The sequence below is a fragment of the Myotis lucifugus genome, unplaced genomic scaffold, assembly GCF_000147115.1.
Source record: "Myotis lucifugus unplaced genomic scaffold, Myoluc2.0 scaffold_723, whole genome shotgun sequence".
In the NCBI taxonomy this organism is placed as follows: domain Eukaryota; kingdom Metazoa; phylum Chordata; class Mammalia; order Chiroptera; family Vespertilionidae; genus Myotis; species Myotis lucifugus.
Window position 1 is genome coordinate 120590 of NW_005871771.1, and position 20883 is coordinate 141472.

The 20883-nt window shown below is 46.0% G+C and overlaps 1 protein-coding gene across 1 annotated transcript; it reads right to left on the reverse strand.

The window, feature by feature from the left end:
- Nucleotides 1-2307: 2307 nt before the first annotated feature.
- PROP1 (PROP paired-like homeobox 1) lies at nt 2308-4879 on the reverse strand. The gene is made up of 3 exons (XM_006105764.1): nt 4771-4879; nt 3387-3616; nt 2308-2646 (listed from the first exon to the last, which is right to left on the reverse strand). The coding sequence occupies exons 1-3, from the start codon at nt 4877-4879 to the stop codon at nt 2308-2310; spliced, it is 678 nt and encodes a 225-aa protein (XP_006105826.1).
- Nucleotides 4880-20883: the final 16004 nt, after the last annotated feature.

Genomic DNA, 20883 nt, shown 5'->3' on the forward strand with positions numbered 1-20883 from the left:
GTTCCTGCCTGCTGGGTCTGTGGACGCAAGGCTCAGCAGAGGAATAATGGCCTCTGCCAGCACTTCTGTCTGTGAGAAAGGTACCCCCCCACCCCAGTCTTGCCTTGATGCCTGACAATTCCGTTCCTCCCTATGTGTCTCTGGTGCCTTTCAAGCTGTTGCCCCAGTGTTGGAGCTCAGAGGAAGTGAGTCTGAATAAGTCCATTCATGGGCCCTTTAAGAGGAACTGCTTAGGACTCCAGCAGCCTTCACTGAGCCATAATCCCTGCTGGATTTTACAGCCAGAAGTTATGGGACTTCTCTTTCTGGCACTAGAACCCTGGGCTGAGGAGCCTGGGGTGGGGCTGAGACCCCCTCGCTCCTCAGGTGGCACCTCCATGGCTGAGATATCCCTCCCATTTTAAAAAATACATATTTTTATTGATTTCAGAGAGGAAGAGAGAAGGAGAGAGAGATAGAACCATCAATGATGCGAGAGAATCATTGATTGGCTGCCTCCTGCATGCCCCCCACTGGGGATGGAGCCAGCAACCTGGGCCTGTGCCAGACCCAGAGTTGAACCATGACCTCCTGGTTCATAGGTCGAAGCTCAACCACTACACCAGCTCCACCAGCTGGGCCCATTTTTTTTTTTATTTTGTATTAATCCTCAGCCAGGGATATTTTTTTCCATTGATTTTTAGAGAGAGTGGAAGGGAGGGAGTGGAAGAGATGGGGGGAAGGAAGTGGAGAGAGAGAAACATTGATGTGAGACACACTGATTGGTTGCCTCCTGCATGTGCCCTGACCGGGGCCAGGTGTTGAAGCTGCAACCCAGACGTGCCCTTGACCCAGAATTGAACCTGAGACCCTTCGGTGCATGGCTGATGCTCTAACCACTAAGTCACATTGGCCAGGGACCTATTTTTATCTGCCACACATGGGTGTGGGACCAGCTTGTTCCTGTCTCTGCCCCTCCTACCAGTCTGGATGTGACTGTGTCTTTAATTCCCTAGTTGTAGGACTTCCATTCAGCCAGATTTCAGGTGGTTCTGAATGATGGTTGTTCTGTGGCTTAGTTGTAATTTTGATGTGGTTGTGGGAAGAAGTGAGTAACACATTTACTTACACCTCCATCTTGCCTGGAAGTCCCCTCCTTTTTCTGAAGCATGATTTATTATAGTTTATTTCAACTAGGACCATGGTCAGCAAACTGCAGCTCGCGAACCACATGCGGCTCTTTGGGCCCTTGAGTGTGGCTCTTCCTAAGCCTTAGGAGCACCCTAATTAAGTTAATAACAATGTACCTACCTATATAGTTTAAGTTTAAAAAATTTGGCTCTCAAAAGAAATTTCAATCGTTGTACTGTTGATATTTAGCTCTGTTGACTAATGAGTTTGCCGACCACTGATAGGAGGTACAATCTCTCAGGGGTTTCCTAGTTTAAAACACTACCATCACATCATGTAACTACATAAAAAACAGTGCTATAAATGGAACTGCCTGGCTTAGACCATATAGATTTCTGCACAGTCTTTATGGTATCTACACACACACACACACACACACACACACACACACACATCTTCTTCCTTTGTTCCAATTTAAAAAAATACACCCACAAGAAAATAAAACATGCAGTCAACTTAAAAGTTAGGTTGAAAGAATGTTAAGTCTCTTACAGGCCAAGTGAATCAGATCTTATTTATTTTTTATAAGACATTTGGGAGCCATTCTTTGATGACTGAATTTGCAAGGTCTGTTGGAATCAGAAAGACTGAAGCTAAGGGAACCAATGAGAATTAGAAAATATTGAGCTAGCAAAAGCAGTGCCCGCTGGAATGGAGAAGAGAAGAATAAATTCAAGAGATATTTCTAGGACAGAATGAACAAAAGTGAGTGACTGATTTGGGGTGTAGGGTGGGTGATTGGGAAGGAATGTATGGGTAGCCTTTCAATCAAAAGCCTTCTTGAAATCAGCTAGCAATGGCTCGGATGGAGATCTTAAATCGTGACCTCAATGAACGAAGCCTCACAAGCTCTATCTCCCTCAACCCTTTCTATTCGTCAGCAGCAACAATTGCTTCCATCAAAACTACCCTTCCCCCAGTCGCCTCCATTGAGGCTTGTGTGCATCTTCCAGTAGGTTCACCTCCCTAAATTCTCTCAATCACCTCAGTGAGCCTTGATCATGACCTCCCATTTTTTTAATTTCTACTCTCCGAGCTGCCCCTCACCATACTTCTACTTTACTCAGAAGGAAAGGAACCCACCTAGTTTTCTCTGTTTCCTGGGCAATTAACTACCTTATTAGCACTTGTTTGACCTCAGTTCCAGGACTTTGGTGGCTCAAGGCTGAGAGGAAGCATGGGTGGGGGTGGGGGACAGGGAAGATGACCAGTGGGGTTTGGGTGCAAGGTGGGGTACCAGTCTTTGGACTGGTGGGGTCGAGCGAAGGAACCAGCTGTGGAGGGCTGAGAGGGAAGGGCATAATTGTAGGGGTGAGGGAAGCAGGTCCCCGGTGGAGATGGTGTGGAGTAGGAGTAGGGACAAGCAGGGGACTCGGGCAAGAAACCAGAGAAGGTGGCAGGAGACAGATGGGCCAGTGGCTGGAGCAGTGACCGCTCTTGCTTCCTCTGCTTAGCTCTGCGGTTCTGGAACCAGACCTGAGGAGGGGGGAGAATAGCCATGTCAGAGCCCTCCTCTCAGTTAGGTGGCACTGTTACATGTGACGCCCTCCCCAGTGGCAGAAGGAATAGGCACAGGGCATAAATGTCTCCCACGTCACCACAGGAGTAACGCTCTCCAGGAGCCATGTCTGTGCCAGACCTACTGACGAAGTGAGAAGCACACTGTTATCCCCAACTTGTATCTACATTCGCCCTACTGTAACTTTGGGTAAGAAATCTTAACTTGCAACAAGCAGGAGATAAATATGACACCATGGCATTTCTCCCTCCCCAGAGAATAAGACAGTTCCCCTAGCATTATCAGACATTCAGACAATGGACAAGTTGAATTGTTGTAGACAGGGTTGGATTTAGGGCCGGGTTTATGCTTAAGATTGATGAACTCCATGGTTAGAATTGAGGGAGCCTCAGGCTGGTTGAGTTTTGAGGCCATGGTTAGGGACAAGGTTATGCGTCTATATGTAGGTGAAGAGTTAAGATTGAATTTCTGTTGGAATTCACATCACTGTTAAGGGTGGGGGTCGGTGCTGAAATGCAAGTTCGATTAGGTTAGCACTAGGGTTAACTCAGGGACACCCCCGAGCAGAGGAGGTTCTGTTGACTGTTGGACGGGCTATATTTTGGTGAATTTTAGGTTGGGGTCATAATGCCTGTGAGCATGTGTGTCCCAGTAGTTCCTCAGCACCCGAACCGCACTTCTTCCCGGAATCCATCACCTGGATTCTGGCCTCGCTGAGACCGGTGTCCCGGGCCAGGTCCTCTCGGGCCCAAATGTCAGGGTACTGGTTCCTCCCAAAGGCTGACTCCAGCTGCTCCAGCTGCGCTGGGCTGAAGGTGGTGCGGTGGCGGCGCCGGGAGTGCAGGTGGCCTCTCTGTCCTTGCGGGGAAAGCCGTGGTGTCCCCACTCCCACACCAGAGAGGCTCCTGCAGGGCTGGGCGCTCAGGTCTGCGGAGGGAGGGAGGGAGAGATGCTGCCCAGTGGACCCACTGTCCGTTCCCGACACTGGTGCTGTCCCCCCGAGTCTGCTCAGAGCCTCCATGCTGTCCATACACACTCTGCCCCGACAGAAACCCTGCAGCTTTCATAACCAGCTGGACCCAGCTCAGCCTTGGCCCTGCCTCACCTCGAGTCTCCTAAGCTAGGCTGCCTCTCCGCGTGGGATCCACTCTTCAGACTCACTCCTCCTCCTGGGCACTCAGCTCTGGCAGCCTGGCCTCTGCAGGGCATGCCCACCCCATCCCACTCTCCAGGTCCACCCCCTGCAACGCGCCGCCTCCTGCGTCTCACCCTGTGGCTGCCCTATTTGCTCTGACACCCAACCGACTGTCCAGGTCTCTAAGACCCATTACTTGTCCCTATCTTAGGGCTCACGTCCACCGAAACCTTCGTCACACTGCTCCTATCCTACGCCCACACCCCTCCCGCCCGGGGAAGACAAACCGCTCCCCCCTCTTCCGCTCAGACACACCCTCCCCTCTGAACATTTCATCGTCTCCCTTATTCCGGCCCTGGCTGGCCACTCGGCTGCAGGAACCTGAGCTCGTGGGAAAGGCTTGTCTGTCCTTCCCACAGGCTCCCTAAGCCCTACACTAATTAGTCTGAGAGCCCGCGGGGAAGAGAACAGGGAGAGAAAAGAAACACCTGGAAGGCACTCGCTGAGACAAGGAGGTGTCTGGAGTCGTGGCACCCCATCCCCATGGGGACCCAGGGGCCTGGCCCCACCCAGTGCTCACCTTCGGCCTTGGGGACATGGATACCTTGAGCCACTGGTCCCCCCCGCTCTCCTCAGATCCCAAACCCTGGCCCCTCCAGCCCCCTCCTTCAGAGAGGGCGGTGCAGTGGGCAAACTGAGGCCAGGAGCGAGGAGCCAGGCCCAGCTCTCCCTGTGCCCACACCACGTGAGGTGAGCCGCTCAGCAGCTCAGCAATGCCAGGGAAGGAGGCCCCAGGCTTTCCCGGGTCCCCATGGCTCTAACATTGCAGGGCTCTGTTCTATTTCTTCTCTTCACCTTCCTTGTGTCAAACCATTGCCCCACGGAGCCCAGGCATGGAGCCCCCGCACCTGCCGCCTCAGCAGGAGCGCCCCAGAGATTCACTCACCCACCGTGGAGGTCTGAGTCCTGGCGGCTGGGCAGCTCTCCAGCCAGAGGCTGCTGCAAACTCGCCCCTTCCTTGGCTTACCCTGCTCACGCCTCCCTTCCACATCCATGCCTACAACAGCACCCTGGACAGTCCCGGCCTGTCCTGTGTGCCAGTCTCTAATTGGGGGCAGTCTTTCTCTCTTCCTGTTGTTCCTTCTATGCCTGTTACCTCGCTCTGTCTCCCTCTGTTTATACCTCTCTCTTTTCTCTCTCTCTCTCTCTCTCTCTCTCTCTCTCTCTCTCTCTAGATATAGATAGATATCTCTGTTTTTTTTCCCCACTGTCTCCTTTTTTCTAATTCCCCAGTTCTTTGCTTGAGCTTCACCTCTTTCTCTGTCTTGCCCTCCCCCTGTTTGTTTCTGCCTCTATTATCCTCTCGCTGCCCCTTCGCTCTGCACACCGTCTCCCTTTGCTCTCAGCTGCCTCCTTGCCTAGCTTGCAACCCCACACCACCTCTGTCTTGAAGGAATGACCTCCTCCTCGCCCTGTGGGCCCATCCAATCACGGCCTGGTCACCAGAGCCCCTTCATCAGGGGAGGATCACAAGCCGGATGAGGGAAGGTGCTCTGCTGGAGGGTCCAGGGACTGGGGCCAAGAGCTCCTGTTCCCAGAGGACAACATTCTTTTGTCCTGTTAAATCCCCTCCTGGGAGCGGAGGGGAAGGAGGAGAAAATGCATTCCTCCTAAGACCCTTCCTCAGAACCTCACCTGGGGGAGGGGGCAACGGGGGCCAGGAGCAGGGCCTGCCTGGCATCTCAGCCCGTGAGTGCTGCCACAGGCCTGTGTCCAGACAACTAAGAAGCTAAGAATACACCAGGCACCCCCGAGGACAACCTGAGCCACCGGCTGAGTCTCCAGGACACCACAGTTCCCAGTGCTCTCTGCTTCCTCCTCCACGTCACTGCCTCATTCACCCAGGGCCCCGGACTCCGCGATCTTCCAAGGTTGCCTAGACTTTCAGAAAACTCTGACCCTGAACAGCATCTGAATTCCAGGGGCACCTTGAACCCCCTGGGCCTCAGGACTCGCAGGAGACTGGGATTCCCGTGACATTCCGACATTTGGATTGCTCAAGGAAACCTGGATACACCCCAAATCCCGGAGCAGACAGGACACCCGGACACCCACAGTACTCTGGCCTTGAGGCTACACAGACCCAGGAAGTACATTCTGACATCCTAGGACAGTGGTTGGCAAACTGCTGCTCGCGAGCCACATTTGGCTCTTTGGCCCCTTGAGTGTGGCTCTTCCACAAAATACCGACTTCTGTGCGTGGGCCACGAAGTTTCAATCGCACTGTATGTGCGCACCCACACGTGGTATTTTGTGGAAGAGCCACACTGAAGGTGTCGCATGTGGCTCGAGAGCCGCAGTTTGCCGACCACGGCCCTAGGACATCCTGACTCTTTAAAGACAACCTGATATCCCAGGAATCTAGGGGCCTCTAGGACACACTGAAACCCAGAACATTCCGCCTCCACTAGGAGAACCCCTGCCCCCATTATGAAGCTCTGAGCTGTCAGGACACACTGCCCCAAAGCGGACACCCTAACCCCCTTAGAACACACGGCACCCATACAACAGTCTGATCCTCAAGGTCATGCTAATCCTTCACACACATCCTTTAAAAGCACCCTGACAAGTTAAGACAGAAAATCATCATAATCCTCTAGGGCAGTGGTTCTCAACCTTCTGGCCCTTTAAATACAGCTCCTCATGTTGTGACCCAACCATAAAATTATTTTCGTTGCTACTTCATAACTGCCATGTTGCTACTGTTAAGAATTGTAATGTAAATATCTGATATGCAGGATGGTCATAGGTGACCACTGTGGAAGGGTCGTTCGACCGCCAAAGGGGTCGTGACCCACAGGTTGAGAACCGCTGCTCTAGGATCTTAAGACTTACAATATGGTCCATGAATCAAAAACATCAGAAACATATTTTTTTTTAAATATATTTTATTGATTTTTTACAGAGAGGAAGGGAGAGAGATAGAGAGTCAGGAACATCGATGAGAGAGAAACATCGATCAGCTGCCTCCTGCACATCTCCCACTGGGGATGTGCCCGCAACCCAGGTACATGCCCTTGACCGGAATCGAACCTGGGACCTTTCAGTCCGCAGGCCGACGCTCTATCCACCGAGCCAAACCGGTTTCGGCAAGAAACATATTAAAGCTTGTTAAAATGCAGGATCGTGGCCCCATCACAGTCCTACTGAACCAGAATCTGAATTGCAACAGGATCCCCAGGAGAACGGAATGTACAGTTGTCTTCGTCAACGCAGGCTGCCAAACAAACAAACAAACACAAAACACAAAATCCCACACCCCAAACCCACAAACAAACAAACAAAACCAAAGGTTGGGTGGCTTAAACTATAGACCTTTATTTCTCACAGTCCTGGAGGCCAGGGAAGTCCACGATCAAGGCGCCCGCCGATCCAGATCCTGGCGAGAGCTCTGTTGCGGGTTGCAGATGGCCAGCGTCTCCACAGAGCAGGAGCGAGCCAGCTCTGGTGTCTCTTCCTCTTCTTACAAAGACACTAATGCCATCGTGGGAGCCCCACACTCACCATGTCCTCTAACCCCAACCACCTCCCAAAGGCCCCACCTCCAAATACCCTCACACTGGGGTCAGGGCTTCAACTTCTGAACTGGAAGGAGGCACACTCAATCGTAATAACATTAAAGTCGAGAAACACTGACCCGAGATACCAGCCCCTCTCCCTCTACCCCAAGATATACCGTGACCTTAGAATAACCTGAGCTCCATGACAGCCATGACCTTCAGAGACCCAGTAACATGTAGTCAACTTGGACCCACAAGCAAGCATTGAGATCCAACGTACCCTGACGCCTCAAGATCCCTTAACACTACACGGGAACTCTGCCCAGCCTCCCAGGACAGCCTAATTTCCCAGGACCTTTTGATATTACAGAGAAACTTTGATCCACTAGTCCTGTTTTCAGAGGATACTGAGGCATCATAACTTTGACTTGACATCCCAGAATATCATAATCTCTCAGGAGGCTGGGAGATTTAGAGGCATTTGGTTTTCTAGGACACCCTGATCCCCCCAACCTTGACCTTCAAGGAACCCTGATCAGGAACCTCTTGTCTTATAAGAAACAGAGTGATGTGATAGGAAAGGGAGCATAGGTTCTGGAGCCAGTCTGCCACGGGTTCAAATCCTACCTATACCTCCTACTAGCTATGTGATTCTGCGCTCATTACTTCATATCTTTGTGCCACAGCTTTATCACCTGCGGTAATTAACACAGCTTCTCTCTTTATTTGAGATAGGTAGTTATGTTGCATAAAGTCACTACAAAGACTGAATTCGTGAATACTGAGCCATTGCTCCCATGGGAAATAGATTCCTGTTAGCCTCTGGACACAATATTTTTGTCCACTGGTCAATACATAACCTTGTTGCATGTGTGTTCCTGTTTCAAGATACCCCTTACTTAACACATTTTGTTAATTCATTAGCATTGAACTCTTGGCCAACAGTCCTATAACTCGTGCTGAACAAAGCTCATCTAAGCTCATGTATTTTCTCCACAAGGCATGTCACAGCCTTCCTGCACTTAGGAACACCAGATGGCACTTCAGCTTTGATGCATTTTAAGCAGCAACATTACCCCCCCAAGCACAAAAATGTGAAAAACAACGGCACTAAGTAGATTGCAAAAGTCACCTGTGTACAGTATGAGAGCTGAGACAAAAAGGTAGAGCAGTTGCCTTGTTTGACCTCACCTAGGAATGTGAGACTCAAATTTTTCTTTTCTTTTTTTTTTGAGACTCAAATTTTTCACCCATCCATGCAGCACATGGCTACAAGTAACCACAGACATGCCAAAGAGCACTGAAAAAGAGTATTAACTTGGGGGTTACAAATAAATTTTAGTGAGTAGGTGAATTTGCAAATATGGAATCCACAAATAATGAGGACCACCTGTTCCTACCTGACGAAGTAGTGATTGAGAATCCAGAAGAGAGAAGGATATAGGACTATGCCTGAAATAGTAAGCATGGATGAAAATGCTACCTTGTTATCCATACTAATAATTTATACTAATAAAAGGGTAATATGCTAACTAGGCTGGACATCTTCCAGACATCCTTACGGACATCTTTCCAGACAAAGCTATGGTGGCAGGGGCTGAGGCAGAGGTGGTTAGCGGCAATCAGACCAGCAGGGAAGAGTAGTTAGGGGTGATCAGGCAGGCAGGCAGAGTGGTTAGGGGCGATCAGGCAGGCAGGCAGGTGAGTGGTTAGGAGCCAGCGGTCCTGGATTGCGAGATGGATGTCTGACTGCTGGTTTAGGCCTGATTTTAGGCAGTCAGACATCCCCCAAGAGGTCCCGGATTGGAGAGGGTGCAGGCCGGGCTGAGGTACCCTCTCCTCCAACCCCCGTGCACAAATTTTGTGCACCAGGCCTCTAGTCATTGTCATAGTTACCATAGTTTCTAAGAGACTCATTCTGACCCTATCAGATTCCTGATTCCCTAGGGCACAAAGAATTCACTCTCTAGGACTAATGGGCCCTCCAGCAAGTTTTGACCTGAGTACCTTATAATCAGCATGGTGGCCTAAACTCACAAGGACTCCCTGACACTCTAGGACAGTGATGGCGAACCTATGACACGCGTGTCAGAGGTGACACGTAAACTCATTTTTTTAGGTTGATTTTTCTTTGTTAAATGGCATTTAAATATATAAAATAAATATCAAAAATATAAATCTTTGTTTTACTATGGTTGCAAATATAAAACAATTTCTATATGTGACACGGCACCAGAGTTAAGTTAGGGTTTTTCAAAATGCTGACACGCCGAGCTCAAAAGGTTCGCCACCACTGCTCTAGGACATCCAGACCTATAGAGGTTTTGGAAACTCTGACCCTATAAGGAATTTCCTGACCTAAAGCATCTAGACACTCAAGAGTATGCTGCCCTCCAGTCCATTCAGAACCCTTGGTTGGTTCTAATCTTGCAAAGGGCATGCTGACACTAAAAAAACCACTCAACCCCTGAACCAACCCTGGAGATACTTCGATCATACAGGCCTGTGCCTGTTGACCAGGTAAAGACATAGCCTGATCTCTCAGGGCACCCTGACTATCTGATGCTCCCTGGCACATCAGGACATCTGAGGCCAGGACACTTTAACCCTCTAGTGACCTCTACTCTCTCAGCCCTAACTTCTCAACAGGTACCATAATCACTGACACTTCCTCCTACCCCCAACACACAGACAGCCCAGAACAGTTTTGACCCACCAGGACCTTCTGAATCCAAAAGATGATTTTTCTAACCCTCAAAAAAATTCTGGACTCTCAAGGAAACCATTCCCTATAAGAGACTTACTCCAGCCCTAACCGGTTTGGCTCAGTGGATAGAGTGTTGGCCTGCGGACTCAAGGGTCCCAGGTTCGATTCAGGTCAAGGGCATGTACCTTGGTTTCGGGCACATCCCCAGTAGGGAGTGTGCAGGAGGCAGCTGATCGATGTTTCTCTCTCATCAATGTTTCTAACTCTCTATCCTTCTCCCTTCCCCTCTGTAAAAATCAATAAAATATATTAAAAAAAGAGACTTGCTCCATAACATTCCCTGAACTGCCCAAGTATCTTGATTCCCTGGATACTGTCGTCACTCCTGCCTAGCATCCTCGGCTCCTCCAAGAGCTCTGATTCTCGACAAGAACACCTTGACACTCTACTCCATGACAGGTCTATTCAAGTCGATTCAAACTCTCAAGGGACACCAGCTCTCCAGAAAATGTTGACCTACTTAGAATGCCTGATTTCACACATTCACATACCAACAAGGTATGCTGATCTACCTGAAAATCCTGCCAGCTCTGTACTCCCAGAATTTCCAGGACTCTGAATCACCCAGTCACCCCAACCTCCAAGACATCCTATTCTTTGAAAACAGTTTCACCTTCCAGGACACTCTAACCTCTAAGTTAGTGATGTTATAAGGACACTTCAAGAATGTTCTGACATGATAAAAATCCCGAGGCTCAGAGCACTCTGCCCCCCATGACATTCTTTCTCTCCAATATCCCTGTCTTCCCAAGACTCTTCAAATCTCCCAGACTCTGTGACTTTTATCTTCCAGGCATTTGGTTCTATATGATATCATGGAACCCTCTGAACAACCCCCTCTTGCTTCCCCAGGGTACTCTGACCATTGAGAATGCCATAATCCAACAAAACACTTGGAGACTACACAGGTATGCTTACCAGCCTGAGACCAGGTGAACCCACAGGACAGTACTCTGATTATATAAGGACTCCCTGAGGTCCTAGAGAATAAGGTCCCTATAAGGACATATACAATCCCTGGGTAATATAAACACTAGTTTACTTTGAGCATATGAACCATTTGTCTTCTAGATTATTCAATCTTTCAGGGTCATCTTAATTTCACAAGATACTCTTACTCCCATGGCATTCTAGAAGACATAATGACAGAAAACTTCCCTAATCTGGTAAAGGAACTAGACATAAAAGTCCACAAAACACAGAGTCCCAAACAAGATGAACCCAAAGAGGCCCACACCAAGACACATCATAATTAAAATGCATAAGGTTAGAGACATAGAGAGAATCTTAAAAACAGAAAGAGAAAAGTAGTTAGTTACCTACAAGGGTGCTCCTATAAGACTGTCAGCTGATTTCTCAACAGAAACTTTGTAGGCCAGAAGAGATTGGCATGAAATATTCAAAGCAATGAAAAGCAAGGACCTACAACAAATATTACTCTACCCAACAAGGCTATCATTTAGGGTAGAAAAAAAAGATAAAGAATTTCCCAGACAAGAAAAAGCTAAAGGAGTTCATCACCACCAAACCAGTATTACAAGAGATGTCAAAGCGACTTCTTTAAAAAGATTAAAAAGAAGAAAATAAAAAACATGGATAAGAAAATATGGCCAAGAAAAAATACTCTACTGACAAAGGTTAACATATAATAAAAGCAGTGGATCAACCAACTATAAAACTAGTACAAACTTAAAAGGCAAAAGTAGAAATATCATGTAATTATAAAAGCAAATTAAAGGAAACACACACAAAAAAGAAGCAAAAAATAACGACAAAAACATAAACATGGAGGGATAAGAAAAATGGTAGTGAATATAAAATGTGTTCAAACTTAAGTGATCATCGACTTAAAATATACCGCTATTAGAGGCCTGGTGCACAAAATTCATGCACTCAGTGGTGGGTGGGGGTCCCTTAGCTTGGCCTGCGCCCTCTCGCAGTCTGGGAGCCTTTGGGGGATGTCCAACTGCCACGGAGGTGGGAGAGACTCCTGCCACTGTGGCTTCGCTCTCCAGCTGTGAGCTGGGCTTCTGGCTGAGCGACACTCCCTCTGTGGGAGCACACTGATGACCAGGGGGCAGCTCCTGTGTTGAGTGTCTACCGCCTGGTGGTCAGTGAGTGTCATAGTGACTGGTCGTTCCGCCATTTGGTTGATTTGCAGATTAGCCTTTTATTATATAGGATGGTCTTTGGTTGATTACTTCCCACCCACCCACCCACAATTAGGGCAGAGGAGGGATGCGGGAGGTTGGCCAGCTGGGGAGGGACCATAGGAGGGCTCCAGGGCATTTCTGGCCTGTCTCGCTCAGTCCCAATTGGCTGGATCCCAGCAGCAAGCTAACCTACCAGTCAGACTGTCTGCCCCTTGGTGGTCAGTGCACAATAGCAAGTGGTTGAGTGGCCTTAGCGTATCATTAGCATATTATGCTTTGATTGGTTGAATGGGTAACTGGACGACCAGACACTTAGCATATTAGGCTTTTATTATATAGGATAAACACAGTTTAAAGCATGTGATAACCAGAAACCAAAAATCTACAAGTGATATATAAGAAATAAAGAGAGCCAAAACCGGTTTGGCTCAGTGGATAGAGCGTCGGCCTGCGGACTGAAGGGTCCCGGGTTCGATTCCGGTCAAGGGCATGTACCTGGGTTGCGGACACATCCCCAGTGGGAGATGTGCAGGAGGCAGCTGATTGATGTTTCTCTCTCATCGATGTTTCTAACTCTCTATCCCTCTCCCTTCCTCTCTGTAAGAAATCAATAAAATATATTTAAAAAAAAAAAGAAATAAAGAGAAACGAATCCAAACACAACCTTATAGAAAGTCATCAGCATACAAGAGAGCAAGAGAATAAGAAACAAAAAGAGAATAACTATAAAACAAGCAGAAAACAATTAATAAAATGGCAATAACTAGATACCTGTGAATAATTAAATGTAAATGGATTAAATGCTCCAATGAAAATACATAGGGTGGCTTAATGAGTAAAAAAACAAGGCCTATTTATGTTACCTACAAGAGATCCCCTTCAGATTGAAAGACACACAAAGACATAAAATAAATAGATGGAAAAGATACTTCATGCAAATGGAAACAGGAAAAAAAAAAAGAGGAGGTAAAAGAACTCACATCAAGCAAAATGGACTTTAAAACGAAAGCTATAAAAAAAGACAAAGAAGGGCATTTCATAATAATAAAGGGATCATTCCAACTAGAAGATATAACTCTTGTAAATATATATGCACCTGACATCTAATGCAAATTTGCCGGGAGCCGGTCCATCCTTGCTGCTTGACACAGTCGCTGCAGAGAAGAAACGTCTGCACAGCATATGTTTCAAGGGACCTGGCGTATATAGCATACTGTTCTTAATATGTTTGCTCCCCTTCTTAGCGCTATGTGTTTTAACCAAGGTCACCTCTCCGAGAAAGGTTGTTTCCCCAGGTAGGGATTTTTCCCTGAGGTTAGGGAGGGGATACAATCCCTTAATTAAGTGCCAGGCGGGTAGTTAAGCTACATAATCTTTACTCCCTGGAATGGAGATAAGAAACGCCCTAACCTTTGTAGTAGAAATTGACAGGATTAAAATCGGCTGGTATAAATACGGATGTAACAAGACAACCTGATCACATCCTCATCAGATCGTCATCACATCATCATCAGATCCTAACCAGAACCTAGCCAGAGAACATGGCAAAAGATCCTGGACAGAACCTGGCTACAGAACTTCACTGGAGAACCTAGACAGAACATGGCAAAAGAACCTGGCTAAAGAACCTGGTGACTGAACCTGGCTGGAGAACCTGAAGATCCTGGCTGGAGAACCTAGCGAGAGAACATGGCACCAGAAGTGGTTGGAGATCCTGACCAGAACTTCGCTGGAGATCCTGGAGGGAGAACCTCGCTATGCTGATGAACTGAACCCAGTTTCCATGTCATTCATTCTTCGCCGACTCCGTCCACACCTTTGGGGATCCCTGGACCCGTTGGGGTTGGACCCCAACACAAATTGGCAAACATAAAGGGAAAGATTGACGCTAACCTATGTCTATAAAAGCCTAAGTGACCGTTATGACTGGGTGACCGGATGACTGGACAACAGGCTGGTAGCAATGATGTGCACTGACCACCAAGGGGCAGATGCTCAATGCAGGAGCTGCCCCATGGTGGTCAGTGCGCTCCCACAGCCAACCTCCCTTGGCCGGCCAACCTCCTGTAGTCCCTCCCCCTGGCTGGCCCCCATTGGTCTAATTGCCCCGATCACTAGCCAGGCCGAGGGACCCCACCCGTGCACGAATTTGTGCACCGGGCCTCTAGTACAGTCATAAAAGGGGACTTGAACAGCCCATTGAAATATATGGATAGATAATCAAGACAGAATATAAACAAGGAAACAGTGGCCTTAGATGACACATTAGGTCACTGGATTTAATTGGTAGTTTTAGAACATTTTATCTCAAAGCAGAAAAATATATATTCTTTTCAAGTGCATGTGGAATATATTGCAGGACCACATTTTAGGCCACAAAGCAAGTATTGATAAATTTAAAAAGATAGAAGTCATATCAAGCATCTTTTCTGATACAATGGTGTGAGACTAGAAATCCTATATAATAAAGAGCTAATATGCTAATTAGACTGGACAGTGGAACAACCTTCTGGAATGACCTTCCGGACGACCTTCCAGAATGACCAGTTGGTGGGGCTGCAGGGCCGTAGGGCTGTGAGGCAGCCAGGGCTGCGAGGGCTGAGCCCCTTGCACGAATTTCATACATCAGGCCTCTAGTCAATTATAAGAAGAAAATTGAAAAAACATACAAACACACAGAGGCTAAATAACCTGCTACTAAATAATGAATGGGTTAAAAATGATCAAAGAAGAAATCAAAAGATACCTGGAGACCAACAAAAATGGAAACACAACAACCCCAAATCTGTGGGGCACAGCTAAAGCAGATAGAAAAGGAAGTTCATGGCAGTATAGGCCTACCTTGAGAAACAAGAATAATCTCAAATAAGCAGTTTAACCTTACACCTCAAGGAACTAGAAAAAGAACAACAAACAAAGCCCAAAGTGAGCAGAAGGAAGGAAATAATAGAGACCAGGTTGGAAATAAACGAAATAGAGTCTAAAATAGGATACCAAAGATAATGAAACGAAGAACTGGTTCACTGAAAAGATAAACAAAATTGATACAACATTTAAACAGACTCATCAAGAAAAAAAGAGAGAAGACAGTAATAAATAAAATAAAAAATGAAATAGGAGAAGTAACAACTGACACCACAAAAATACAAAGAATTATAAGAAAATACTATGAACAATTATGTGCCAACAAACTGGACACCCTGGAAAGAATGTATAAATTCCTAGAAACATACAATCTTTCAAGACTGAAAAAAAAAGAAACAGAAAATCTGAGTGAATCAATAACTGACAATGAAATTGCATCAGTAATAAAAAATAATCCAACAAACAAAAGTCCTGACTTCACAGGTGAATATTACCAAATATCCAATGAAAAATTAACACTTATCCTTCTAAAATTTTCCAAAAAACTGAAGAGGAGAGTAGGCTTCCAGCTCATTTTATTAGTTCAGCATTACCCTGATACTAGAACCACACAAAGACATTACAAAAAAGAAAATTAGAGGTCAATATTCCTGATGAATATAGATGTAAATTCCTTCAACAAAGTATTGGCAAACTGAATTCAGCATCACATTAAAAAGATCACACACCATGATCAAGTGGGATTTATTCCTGGGATGCAAGGTTGGTATAATATCTGCAAATCAATTAATGTGAAATACCACACAAAAAAACAAAGGATAAAAATCATATAATCATCTCCATATAAGCAGAAAAATCATTTGAAAAAAAAACCTGTATTCAGAAAACTATAAGACATTGAAGTAATAAACTGAAAAAGATACAAATAAATGGAAGCATGTACCATGCTCATAGATAGGAAGAATTAACATGTTTAGTGTCCATACTGCCCAAAACAATCTTATAGATTTAATGCAATCTCTATCAAAATACCAATGACATTTTTCTTAGACTAGAACAAATAATCCTAAAACTTACATGAAACTGCAGAAGACCCTAAATAGGCAAAGCAATCTTGAGAATGAAGAACAAAGTGGGAGGTATCATTCTACCAGATAAATAAAAACAGACACAGCCGAACCGGTTTGGCTCAGTGGATAGAGCGTCGGCCTGCGGACTGAAGGGTCCCAGGTTCGATTCCGGTCAAGGGCATGTACCTTGGCTGCGGGCACATCCCCAGTAGGAGGTGTGCAGGAGGCAGCTGATCGATGCTTCTCTCTCATTGATGTTTCTAACTCTCTATTTCTCTCCCTTCCTCTCTGTAAAAAATCAATAAAATATATTTTTTAAAAAAAAACAAAAACAAAACAGACACATAGATCAAGGAAACAGAGTAGAAAACCCAGGAGTAAACCTACATCCATATGGTCAATTAATCTATGACAAAGGAGGCAAGATATTACAATAAGATAAAGAATTCCGATTCAGTAAACAATATTGGTAAAACTGGAAAGATACATGCAAAAATATGAAACTAGCCCACTTTCTTACACCATATACAAGAGTAAACTCAAAATGGATTAAAGACTTAAATGCATAACCTGAAACCATAAACTCCTAGAAGAAAGTGCTGGCGGTAAACTCTTTGGCATTGCTTAGCAATATTTTTTTTTTGGATGTCTCCTTGGGTAAGGGAAACAAAAGAAAAAAAATAAACAAATGAGACCACATAAAGCAAAAAGGTTTTTACACAGCAAAGGAAATGATCAACACAATGAAAAGACAGCCTACCAAATGGGTGAAGATATTTGCCAATGATACATCCAATAGGAGGTTAATATCCAAAATATATAAAGAACTCATCAACTTCACGCCAAAAAACAAAACAAAACCCGCACCATACAATCTGATTAAAAAACCGGCAGAGGACCTAAATAGACACTTGTCAAAGAGAACATACAGAAGGCCAACAGACATATGAAAATACTCAACATCACTGGTCATCAGAGAGAGGCAAATTAAAACCACCATGGGATATCACCTCCCACCTGCCAGAATGGCTATCATCAATAAATCAACAAACAGCAAATGTTGGCCAGGTGTGGGAAAAAGGGAACCCTCGTGCCCTGTTGGGATTGCAAATTGGTGCAGGCACTATGGAAAATAATGTGGAGATTCCTCAAAATATTAAAAATAGAGCAACCATATGACCCAGCAATCGCACTTCTAGGTTTTTATCTGAAGAAATCCAAAACACTAATTTGAAGAGACATATGCATCCCTATGTTCACTGCAGTATAAATTACTATAGCCAAGATATTTAAGCAACCTAAGTTTCCATAAGGACAAAGAAGGGATAAAGAAGATGTGGTACTTATATACAATGTATATTACTTGGCCATAAAAAAGAATGAAATCTTACCATTTGAGAAGACCTGGATGGACCTAGAGCAGTGATGGTGAACTCATTTTTTTGGTTGATTTTTCTTTATTAAATGGCATTTAAATATATAAAATAAATATAAAAAATATAAGTCTTTGTTTTACTATGGTTGCAAATATAAAAAAATTTCTATATGTAACACGGCACCAGAGTTAAGTTAGGGTTTTTCAAAATGCTGACACGCCGAGCTCAGAAGGTTCGCCGTCACTGAGTCCTAGAGGGTATTATGTTAAGCAAAACAAATCAGACAGAGAAAGACAAATATATAGTTTCACTTACAGGGTGGGGCAAAAGCAGGTTTACATATGGACAGACTTTTATGCTGAAAAACTACAAAATATTCCTGAGAACGTAAAGATTTGAATAAATAAATCACAAGATATACAGTGTTCGTGAATCAGAAGACAGTAATGTCAAGAAGAAAATACTACCTAAAGTGATCTATAGATTTGCTGTGCTGCTTATCAAAGCTCAAATAACCTTTTTTTCTTGCGTTAATATAAAAGCTAATCCTCACATTCATATAAAATTGTAAGGGGCCCTGCAGAGACAAAACAATCTTGAAAAAGAACAAGGACATACACTTCCTGATTTCAAAGTTACTGCAGTAATGAAAACAGCGTGATACTAGCAAAAGGCAGACATGTAGATCAATGATCTAGGGTGCCCAGAAATAGAACCTGCGTATATATAGTCAATTCATTAAAAGTTTTTTGTTTTTTTTTAGTATCTGCTATCCAGTCCTCTCTGCTCTCTCTCCTGGGCTCCCATCTCCTCCGCACTTTGCGAATCTCCCATGAGAATCCCACCCGCCTCAGGCCCACACAGATGCTGTGGGGCAGCGCCCGAAACAAGGCTGGGCCTCTCGCGCACTTCAGAGTCTGTCTATAGCCAATCGATTTTGAACAGGGTTCCACGGTCATTGAATAAGGAAAGAACAATCTTTTAAGCAAAGGATGACTGTGCATCCACATGGCAAAGAATGAAGCTATAGGTTTTTCCTTTGTGGTTACCATGGGGATTACATAAAATATTTTATAGTTATAACGATCTTTTCAAGCTGCTAATGATTTAACTTCAATTGCATACAAAAGCTCTACTTCTTTATGTCCTCCACTTCATGTTATCAAGGTCACAGATCACATATTTTTTTTATTTATTTACTTATTTATTTATAATTTTGATCTTTATTGTTGTAAATATTACATATGCCCCCTTTATTCCCTCATTGGCCCCCTCCAGCCCGCCCCTGCCCCCTGCCCCAGGCCCTCATGGCCCCTTGTCTGTGCATATATGCATACAAAGTAGAGGCTTCTATTTGTCAATCAAGGTAAGCATTCCATTCATTCAGTTCCACGTTAGAGCCTGCTTTTTCCAATAGAGCCAAATCATTGACAAATGCCAGGATGCAGAATTTCAACAGATTGAGATAATGCTCTGGAGAGAATGCAACTTGTTTGATACATTGCAATCTAAGGAGGAGACATAAGTGGGTTACATGAAATCCATTGGTAATTGATTAGGGAGAAATCAAAGTGGGGAAAGCTTGGATTGACTGGATGAAAAGTGAAATGATAGATATGTGATTTCTTACATAGGTGGGTGCAGGATAGTTAACAGTCAACAATTAACTCAATAACAGTGAGGGGATATCTGCAGAGCAGTACCTGTGCTCTGAGGGGTCTGGAAAAAGGAAAATGACTTTGACCTTCCAACAATATGTTACGGTAGATGCAAAAAGACAACGGACAGGCTCAGTTAAGGTAAAGATTGATCTTTGTCTGGGAAGATACCGGCCTAGGACATGACTACACACCATAAACTGCTTTTTAGTTTAAAAAGTTTTCATTTCAGACCGTCCTTTGTGGTTACGTTAGGTCTCTGCGTTTGCAAGGCTGCCAAGCAGGCCTCCCCTGAGCGAGTCAGGTTAGCATGTGTTCCCTGTTTGACTACACAAGTTATATAATTACTAGAGGCCCAGTGCATGAAATTCATGCACTGGGGGCAGGGGCAGGGGGCTTCTCCCTCAGCCCAGCCTGACCCCTCTTGCAGTCTGGGAGCCCTCAGGGGATGTCCAACTGATGGAAGTGGGCCTAAGCCATCAGTCGGACAACCTTAGTGCTGCCTGGGAGGCGGGAGAGGCTCCTGGCACTGCCGCTGCGCTCACCAGCTGTGAACCCCGCTTCTGGCTGAGCGGCTCTCCCCCTGTGGGAGTGCATTAACCACCAGGGGTCAGCTCCTGCGTTGAATGTCTGCCCCCTGGTGGTTAGTGCATGTCACAGCGACTGGTCCTTCCACTGTGGGGCCAAAACTGGCTCTCCGACATCCCCTGAGGGGTCCTGGATTGTGAGAGGGCACAGGCCAGGAGAGGGACCCCACCAGTGCACAACTGGGGCGGGAGGTTGGCCAGCCAGGGAGGGACTTTGGAGAGCTCCAGGGTGTGTCTGGCCCATCTCGCTCAGTCCTGATAGGCTGGACCCCAGCAGCAAACTAAGCTACTTGTCAGAGCATCTGCCCTCTGGTGGTCAGTGCATGTCATAGTGAGCAGTTGAGCGGCCTTAGCATATCATTAGCATATTACACTTTTTTTTAAATATTTTTTTTTATTGATTTTTTACAGAGAGTAAGGGAGAGAGATAGAGAGTTAGAAACATCGATCAGCTGCCTCCTGCACATCTCCCACTGGGGATGTGCCCGCAACCCAGGTACATGCCCTTGAGCGGAATCGAACCTGGGACCTTTCAGTCCGCAGGCCGACGCTCTATCCACTGAGCCAAACCGGTTTCAGCAGCATATTACACTTTGATTGGTTGAATGGACGACCCGACTACAGACACTTGGCTAGTGGGCTTTTATTATATAGGATGTTCATGGCTTATGTATGCGCTTTACCTCCTCAAAGAGTTCTGGAGAGCAGTGAGCAACCAATGGTCTTTGTTTTTTTCACGGGCACATTTCCAGCTGCCTAGACAGGCCTGGCACACGTGCACTTTCCCTGAATGACAGGGGAAGTTAGCGGTTCCTGCCTGTGGTCCGTCCGCCTGACATCTTTATGCAGATGCAGAGGCGACCCCGCCCGGGAACCGCCCTTTCCTGACCGGGAGCGCAGACAGGCTCTGCGGACTACACTTCCCAGAATCCTCGGCGCTCGCGTGGGCTCCATTTCCCAGAGAGACGGCCCGACCCGACGGACCTGCGTGGGGGCTGGGACTTTGCCGCGGGAGTGAGCGCC

Coding starts and splice junctions, on each gene's coding strand:
- PROP1 (XM_006105764.1), bottom strand. CDS start 4,879: ATGGATGTGGAAGGGAGGCGTGAGCAGGGTAAGCCAAGGAAGGGGCGA. Junction 3,617..4,770: donor GACTCAGACCTCCACGGTGG/GTGAGTGAATCT, acceptor CTCCCTCCGCAG/ACCTGAGCGCCCAGCCCTGC. Junction 2,647..3,386: donor TCAGCGAGGCCAGAATCCAG/GTGATGGATTCC, acceptor CCCCCTCCTCAG/GTCTGGTTCCAGAACCGCAG.